General features: G+C 50.8%; 1 protein-coding gene across 1 annotated transcript in view; it reads right to left on the bottom strand.

Annotated features, from left to right (window-relative positions):
* Positions 1–9,393, bottom strand: part of LOC113489312 (uncharacterized protein KIAA1958-like) — a 24,197-nt gene continuing 14,804 nt past the window's right edge. Inside the window, exons 4-5 of the mRNA XM_026864926.1 lie at positions 2,259–3,441; positions 1–883 (exon numbers count right to left, since the gene is read on the bottom strand). Of these exons, the coding sequence (XP_026720727.1) occupies positions 36–883; positions 2,259–3,441 (2,031 nt within the window). The 3' untranslated portion in view covers positions 1–35. The remainder of the gene's footprint in view (positions 884–2,258; positions 3,442–9,393) is intronic.

Genomic DNA, 9,393 nt, shown 5'->3' with positions numbered 1-9,393 from the left:
ACAAAAAGTGGTGCAGGAGAACCAAACGGGCGCCTCTATTTCTTGGACTTCTTTACAGATTCCTTGACTTGCTGGACAATAACCCTCAAGATCTTTTCTATTCTGGCTTTTGCCAGGGACTTCCTGCTGTACCAGACCTGGTCCCACATGGAGCACAGGGCCTTGGGAGCCAGGTACAGGGGGTCACAGTCATGCAGCATGTCGGGCGGCCGCCGCCGGGCGTACTCCTTGTAATCTGTGACCGGGCAGGTGCCCGGGTCGTCGGGCTTGGCAAAGAGACGCAGACCCGCCTCCCCCGGCTCTGCCTCCGTGCTCAGACCATCCTTCCAGACCAGGTACTCCAGCTCGCCCTCCGGCTTCCTCAGCACCAGCTGTCCCCAGTACAGAGCATTGCCCTGACTGTGCGTACTTGCCCCAAAGCCCCTAATGATGGTCGTGAACATGAGGTGCAAAAAGCCCTGGGGGTGCATCCTACTTACAAGTCCCTTCTTACGGAGACCTTCCACATCTTCATCTGTCAGGTTCTCCACAACACTCCACTTGCCCGCCTTCAGCTGCTGAGACAGGTGCTGATACTTTACTTTGAAGGCTTCCTGGGACGCTCTGAATTCCAACCCCTTAACCACGCTGTATCCGTAGTTGTGATCCGTCAGGTATCTCTCTATGTTTTTCTGAAGGAAGTGCAAAGAACTGGCAGAAAAATCTGCGCCGTTCTGTCTCTTTGCACAACCGTAGAACAAGGCCAGGTAACTATCGAGGTCTTGGGGTGGCAGCTCGTGGATCTCACGTATTTCAGAAGGGCAATGTAAAACCAACCAGTCTTTGAAAACTTTTATATCGCCAGTGTTATGGTTTCTCTTTTTCTCTCCCTTCTTCAACACATCTGAAAGATAAGACACAGCTTTGTGGACAGCAAGAATTTACAAGGAGATCAGTGAACTATAAGGAGATGCAGAACAACCTTCACCTTCGTTCTGAAAGGAATTCGGAGATTATGGGACTTTCACAAACCCCCTCCCTGAAGGCTCTGGTTTAGCTCTGTGTCCCCAGGCAGCACCACCCAGCAGGAAAGGACTCTTGCCCCTTCTTGCTCTGCTCACTTGGCTAGCAGGCCTGCAGACCACCATGGAGGTAAATTTAAGACATTCTTTCTTTTTGAATTATGTTTAAATGGGAGGAAATGTGCCCTTAATGAGACTGGATGTTGCTGTGGGGTGGAAAGCGCTGGTGCAGGCCCTGGGGGCCCATCAGGCAGATGCGGGGCAGCAGAGTGGCACCGTCGGCGGTGGCTTGGCCGGGGCTGCCCCCGGGGCTGGCCCTGACCCCGCTCGTGTGGCCCATGGGGCCGCCGTGTAGCCGGCAGCGCTGGCCGGGAAGCCCAAACCACCCCAGATGGTCTCGATACACTTTCCTTGGTCTGCAACTACCCTGTCCTTTGTAGTGGCTGTGGGGGCCAAACTCTGCTCTTCTGGAATAGATGGGTGTTGGCCCCTCCGTGGATCTTGTGATCCGCCCCAGGACTAAGCAGCAGCCATTTTGTGTGCCCAGAGTGGCGTAGGAGGCATTATGCAAAATGTATTTCAAAGCATTCATATTGACAAAAATCTCTTCAGAGCAGGAGAGCTCTCGGTGTGAGATAAAAGCATTAACCGAAAGTTAGGGGTGGATAGTAAAGAAGAACAAAAAGATGAGTAAAATTGTAATTTTTTTTAAAAAAGGACTGCCAGGATTCCAGTTGGATTCTCTCTCAAGTTGCTATGGCAATACACCATCTACCTAGTTCAATGTAGCATGAGAAATTAATTCTTGGATTGCTGAAAAGCTCCATCTGCTCGCCTGGGACTTTTCCAGGGCTGAGGAGGAGTAGATTGAAAAGGGTTCTAGAGCCAACATCTAGAGATTCCCCTGCTCGCACCAGGTTGTTTTGTACACGCTAAGTTGTTATCTTAAAATGCTGGGGCTGGACTGAGGTGGATTCTGCTGATCCCTGTGCCACAGAGGGGTAGTCAGGGCAGGTCCGAGCCGAGCCCAGGGCTGGGCGTGGCGGCAAGCGCCGTCCCCTGCTGACGTGCCAACTGCTCACGGCAGGTCAGTCCCTTTCACAGACACGAGAGTGCCCCAAACCGTTTCCTTAGATACCACAGTACAGGTTTTGGCAGCTGGATGAACCCACCCTCCTTTGCTATTTTGGGAAATGATTAATAGAACGCACCCCCACACCCACAGGCCCCTCCAGGAGTAGAACTCCAGATTCTTACTTTTGTGTGAGGATGCGGGTGGACGCTCTGGGCTCAGGGAGGCCGCAGGGGGAGGTGCCTGCCCGGATCCTGACGCTTCACCCTTCTTAACGGAGTCTTCAGTGACGCTCCCGCTGAAGCCTGTTTCTGGCGTGCGGCGCTCAGAGGGGCTCTGCGGGAGCTGGTGCTGGAGGCTTATGGTGGCTTCTAGCTCAAAGAATGTCATGGAGGAGGGTGACTCGGGTTGGGCCTTTACTTCAATGTTGGAGACAGGAGAAGGTTTGAAATGTTCTTTGGGTATTGGTGACCCAGAGGAACTTCTGGTGTCAGAAGGTTCAGGCATGGACCCTGCAGGGTTGGGAGGCCCCAGCCCCAGGAAGCTGCTGTGCAGGAGCTCCTGTGGGCTGGCGGGGGGTTGCAGAGCGCAGGCGAGAGGCAGGGGCAGCTTTCCTGGGGGGGCAAAGGTGGTTTGGGCAGCTGCTGGCTTGGGAAATGCTGTCTGCTGACTGTGATACATTTGCAAGTCCGCCTGAGCGGTTTCACTTTTATTTTGTGCCTCTGACAGAATACTCTGGCTGATTCTGGCTCCTTGGTCGTCTTCATCTGATACACGCTGTCCTTCATCAGAGAGGATTTGTAGGTCTCTGTCACTTTCTATCTTCACCTTGTGTCTGTCAGTTGTGACTTCATCACCAGATAATGACCAATGCTGCTCTGCTGCAAAGCCCGACTTCATGGATTTGCTATTTTTTCGGTTTAGTCCGAGTGGTGGTTCATTATCTATTATGCAGATTGTGTCGCCTCTCTGCTGAGTGACCCCTGGAGAACTGCTGCATGACCCTCTGCTAAAAGCATCTGCTTTAGCCCTCCCAAGAGATGGGGTCATCCTGAACCTCTTTTCATCTAAATTAGCTTCGCCTGATGAAGCCTCGGAAGATACCAACCTCTTTCTCTTTCCTACAGCCTCACTCTCTTCTCTGCTTCTGACGTATATTTCTTCACACTGCCAGCAATACGCGTGTCCAAGCACACACATCCACAGGACAGAATTGTCCTTGCTAGGATGACCCATGTTCTGCACCGTCTCCAAGGCAGGGATTTGGTCGCATATGGTGCCATGACTGTGTGCCCAGGTCACCAGCCTGGAGAGATCCCTGTACAGTGGACGGGTGTCGCCGCACCTTCTGTCACGGACACTCTCATTCTGCAAAAACATGTTAGAGATAAGTGAAAGAGGACGTGTGTGGAACACAGTCCTGGCGACTGTTTCTAGCCCCAGCTCAATAGAACATTAATTGTTTTTTGAAAAGAACCATTAGAGGAATCACTGATCTACAATTGGTTCATTCTTTAAAATAAATTAATACATTTGTCCACTTTGAAGACCCGGGGTGTAGTTTGTGGGCATGGTCCAGGAATGGTGCATTTATTATAGATATCTACGAGTACCTACAGGCTCTGAGTCCTGATCAAGTAACTCAGTTTATGAATTTATCACACTCAGGTGAGCCCCAGCAGCTGTTCACGTGTTCTGAACCCACAGCGTAACTGAGATTAACGCCCTCATGAAGGGGAGGAAAGGGGAAGGGGAAGGGGTCACTTCCTGAAGTGCAGCACTCTGCAAATCAGAGTCCCGTGATCTGAGCAAGCCTGGACCCACGGCCAGTTCTGAACTTGCTTACACAAAACAAAAGGGGAAAGTGTCAGGAATCAGCTTCCCGGTGTCCCCCCTCCCCACGGCCTGCAGGGCTCCTACTGCTTTCATCTGTCAAAACGGCAGCACTGCTCGCCTCGGAGGGAAATTGGGATGGTGCTGCTTGTGGGATGCTTTTCAGAAACTAAAAAATGGACCTTGCATCCATGTATCTACAACTGTTTTTTAAAAAAATCTACAATTTTTAATGCTATAATTGATTCTGTTAGAAACAATTGTCTCTGGTACTGTTTATGCTATAAAAGAACACTCACCATGCTGCTGTTTTCTATCTCACTGAGCCTTCTCTCAGGTGGGGATCAGTAAGTGACTGAATAGTCTTTCTTTCTCTCTCAGAACCTAAAATAATTACCATACATGTGTGTGTGTCTACATGTACGTCTACATATATATATATATAAAAAACCCCAGCTAGCAGACACAACCAAATTTTTCAGTGCTCAGCCCAAAATAATTGCTACCGCAGAACATGTGCCCTCATTAAGGTGAGCTCCCATTGAGCTCGAATTAACTACACATAGACAGCTCGGCTTGTGTAAATATTTGCAGGATTAGCCTCTAAGCGTACCAGTCAAAGTTGAAACAAAATATAAATATTGAAGATAGAATTTTAAAAACCAGACTCTGTGAGATGTGCCTTTTGGCACTGGCACGTTGAACACAGGCTGCGGGTAGAAATCTTTGCTTCTCCAAATAGAGTGAACTGCAGAAACAGAAGTACCAGAAACAGTGAAGTTAGTTCAGATTCTCACATCATCTGACTCTTCAAACAGTAAAAAGAAGAGGAAGCTTCCTAACTAAAGAATTATTTGCATATGTAACTCATTTGTTAGAGAATAAATATGAAATTCTCCTATCTGTTTTGGAAAGTTCAATGCATTAGTCTAGGAAATCGTCATCATTTCTGTGTAATTGTTGGGGGAACAATCGGTCACATAACTTTGGGTCAGCACAGGCTGAAGGGCGCCCAGAGCCGCACGTTGCTCCGCACTTACAGCCACGCTGGCAGCCTCCACTCCGGGCATCCTTGCATATTATTAATTAAAAGCTTTGCATGTAGCAGTGGTAAAAGATGCCAGACTGAAAACTGGACACAGGGATCCTGTCTAAGCTGGTTCCTTGAGGAGCCCTGGCTGAAAAGCGAGATAGCCAAGGCCCGGTGAGCTCTGAAGGTGAGCACGGTGCGCGGTGCCCGAGCTCCCGCCTGGGGCCTCCTGCTCCCCCGCTCCCGGCCAGCAGCGGGAGATGGTGACGCCCTCGCGGGCAGCGGCTCCAGGGCTGCTCCGTAACCCGGGAGCGCAGTTTGTGCCCAGAGCGCCCCATGACCTGCGGCAGAGGCTGTCAGCGCCCGGCGCTGCGGGAGCCCAGGACCTGCAGGGCCTCAAACCCACCGGCCACGCATCCCTGCTCCGCGCGAGGTGAGGACGGACCTGCGTGAGGATGAGGAGCCTGGAGGAAGGCAGCAAGAGTGCCTGGCCAGGCTGCCCAGCGCAGGCGAGGTGGGGTGGCTGCTGCAGGGCCTGGCCAGCCTCCGTGACGTGAGGTGGGGATGTGGCAGCCGTGGGGTGGGAGGTCCTTACTCTCTCCCTCTCCCTCCTGGCACCAGGATGGGGCCACCTGGGGTTCCCTGAGGCCGCCTGCCCTAACCCAAACCCCCTCCCCGCCAGCAGGACCCCTCTGCAGGGGCCCAGGAGCACCTGAAGGAGCCCGGCTGGCTGTGGGTGGGGGCAGCCGCCATGCCCCTCCCACACCCCCATCCTTATCCCCCAGCAGCAGGGGCCCCCAGAGCGGGGTTGAGACCAACCAAACCCAACCAAAACCTGGTGGTGATGAAACCGCCTCTTGGCCAAGCTCCTGCACTGCGGAGAAGTGACGAGCGGCGCCCGGCGCTGCCGACTCCAGACTGGCCCAAACTGGGGGGCACAGCCACGGGCTGCGGGGCTGCAGCTGCCCGGGCACTCACCCGCCTGTCCGAAACCAAGCTAATGCTTCAATCTGCTAATGCCAAAGCTAAACGTGCTCTGCTGGCTGCGAAGCCTACACGAGGAAGCATGCCAAATCTTTGGGCAAAAGTTTAATTGTTCCAAGCAGGAAGGGGAAAAAAACCCCAGAGATGGAAGTGGTGTGGGCTTCCCCGCTGCCCAGCACGAGGGAGCCTGCCTGCTGCCTGGGGGGGGGAACGGCAACGACCACAAGGACCAGTCCCCTGGAGCAGCTGACGAATGTTTGGTAGATCTGCAAGGCACAACCCGGAGAGGAAAGGAAGCAAACAAAAGCGAAGAGTCCAGGAAGAGCCCTCTCCAACCTCAGGACAGGTCGGGGAACTGAATGTCCCTGACCAGCCCAGGTCAAACCTCCCAGCTGTGCTTCCCGACGGGAATGAGCCGCAGGCCTGGCGCCGTGATACTGTTGCCCGGCCCCTCCGCACTCTTGGTCCTGCTGGTGGCTTCCTAAGGACAGCGCTCGAGCTCGGCCCTTTGGTAATGACAGCTTGGGAAACATGCAAAGCCAAGCTTTCCACAGATTTTTTTTACTGAAATCTGCTGCTTGCTTTAAACAAAAACCAGTGCAAAGCCCCTTGTTTTAAAGCTGCAAATGCATTTTGAGCTCCCGACCCATTAATCTGGGCGTTGTATCGGATCTGCTGTCACTGGGACCTCACTCCCACCGAACCAGAGATCAGAAATCCCCTCCAAGGGCCATCTCAGCCACCCGCGTTCCTCACGGCCCAAACCTCTCCCAAGAGGTGTTTGTCTAACCTGTCCTCAAACCTTCCAGGAACAGGGAACTCACAACCTGTTCCTGGGCCTCAGAAAGCTGAATGTAAATTTATGGGAGCACTGTTGTTCCCTTCTGAAGTCAAAGAGTTTTATCTCCAAGTTCAACCTGTGTAATTCCTCCCCAAAGGGCTGAGCTGCTTGGACAAAATTAAAAGGAGCTTTCATGCCAATGATTTGGTGCTTACAGTTAGTGTGGGAAAAGGTAACAGAAACGGAAGCTCTGCGTGGTCATAAGGCCATGAAATTACTGACTTGGCAGATGAACATCTTGATTTCTATCACAGGCGTCTTTAAATGGAATGCTTTTATCTTTTCTTATCTCCAAGCACATGTCTTCCTTTTCCTGATCTCTTTGAAAAAAAGCCTTGTTTTCTCTTGATATTTAGTTCCAAATAAAGGCTCTGGTAATCAGCTAAGGGTACTTCTTCAGCCCACTCCTGCTCTCATATTTACATCAGTTGAGGGCACCTCCAAAGAAACTGTCAAGTGGAACGAGTCTGAATTTACAGTTACAACTACGCAGGAAAAAATGAAACATGTATTTACCCACAAAGGCTGAACTGACATACTTCTCTTCAATTAATGAAAATCCATCTTGATCGTTGCCACAATTTTACCTGCTTCCAACAAAACCAGGATGTCTATGGGGAAGGGTTCTGGGGTTGGGGCTTGGGGTTTTTTTTGTTTTGAAACCTTGTGCCTGGTTCAGTATCTGCAGGGCTGTGAGTGGTGCAGTGTTTTAATTATCTTTCCAGGGGAGGCTCCCATCTGATAATGGACACTGCACACAGGACCCACACCTTTGTGCAGAAAAACAGGACATTCCAAAGCTGTACGGTAAATGTTGTCTGTTAATTTTTTAACCCATAGGGAATTTAGTGCACTAATATAACCTATAGCCAAGTGAACTCATGCTCGCTAGAGGATAAAAGGTTTTTTTTTTTAAAAAAAGCTACTAGATTCTGTTTCCTCATGCACCTGATCTGCATAGTAAGCTTTCAAGCCATCAGCACAGTATGTGCTTATTTCACCTCTGTATTCAAGGAAATGGGGCCAAGTAATTTCCAAGAAGTCTATAGCATTTCAGCAGAGCTCTGAAAACTCAAGGCTGACTAAAAGCATTCATATTCCCTTTTAAGTCTTTTCTGTGTCTAGTTTGAGCCTTTGGGGAGAGGGGAAACATACTTAGCACTTTCTGAAAATGCTGCTCTTGTAAGGTCTGTCAAACAGGTACCTGGAATCACCGAGAGTGTAAACCCTGAACCCCACTCTCCATGTCTCAGGGAGCTCTGCCAGTGCTGGGCCATGCCGGAGGCTCTCGGAAACTCTCTGTGACACTCGCAGGCTTATGCAAGTGGGATAACTAAATAAAGAAACTAATTGTATAGGCACTGAAAGCCCTGTAACCACTTTGTTCCTGTCCCTCCACCCTGTAACAGTCCGAGCTCTGTTCCTCTTAAGTCTTGTAACATCTACTGCACAGATCAGAAAGCTGAGGCACACACAAAGCAAGACACTACGAGAGCTTTGCCTTTTCAGCTCCAGATAAGACAGTGCAGGAAACTGGAACAATCCCAGTAGGAAAACAACAGGATACAGAACAGCAGTCCTGAAGTTGACTCCCGCCCCCTTCCCCGGCACGGGCTGTGTGCTCCTGCTCACTTGAGAACCACTTACAGGAGGTGGAGGGACACAGACAGCCATAAAATACCCACGGGGGCAGACTGCCGGGGAGCTGCCAGGAGCAGAGTGGGGGACAGTGGCGGGGGGACGCGGTGTCTGGGCAGCAACAGGCTGAGGCTGTACTTAAGCACATCTGGCCACAAGACGGGAGTTAAGAGCGAAGCAGAAGTAGCTCATGGCTGCCAAAAATCATTGAGCTTGTCCCACCACTTCTTAGCAAGGGCCTTTGGGGTGGATTAATCATTTCCCAGCACATCGTTTTTCCTGTTCTCTGCAATGTTTGTTTCTCTCCTCCCCCCTCGTGTACAAGAGCCTTCTCAGCACCTCTTCAGCTCTTTTCCTGCTTCACTGCGTCCTTCCACCAGCACCTCCTGCCATACTTGCAGAAATATAATCCCCCAGATACATTCTGTACTGGCTGCAGGGCGGCATTCCTCCATTTTGAGAGATGCTCCTAGAAAATAATATCCAGTATATCTGATGGAGGGCAGGATCTAATTGCACGCACCAGCTCGGAGCAAGAGAAGAGTCTGCTGTTAAATATTAGCCTACAGCACCACATTCCTTAAACAAGAGTGGTTTTGTTCAAAGAACTGGACAGCATTTTTTTGAGTCCTAATTATCTCTTCTGGTGAGGGTCTGCGTTACAGAGCTGCTGTCCTTGCAACGTAACTGTGAGCTCTAAATCAAGTCTTCTTAAAAGAGCTAATAAAAGCCGCAGCCAGCTGGCAAAGGATTGCCTGGTCCAACAAACAGTAATCAACCGCTAAAAACAGCTGTAGTAAAGGAAAAAATTAATTTAAAACAATGAACTTCTAAAAATAGGACCTGGTGTTTTATTTCCCCGGGAAAATGTGGGAAAGCTATAATTAGTGAAGGGCAAATCTGTTACTCGGGTAGCGAATGCTGCGACGTGGGTAACGACCCGCTGGTTCCCTCCTCGGGCGGCGCTGGGGGCAGCTCCACGCCCGGGGCTGGC

Source organism: Athene cunicularia (assembly GCF_003259725.1).
Source record: "Athene cunicularia isolate RWA chromosome 28 unlocalized genomic scaffold, athCun1 chr28_part1, whole genome shotgun sequence".
NCBI classification, from domain to species: Eukaryota; Metazoa; Chordata; class Aves; order Strigiformes; family Strigidae; genus Athene; species Athene cunicularia.
The sequence above is the reverse complement of the archived record's forward strand: the minus strand, read 5'-3'. Positions and strand labels throughout refer to the sequence as shown.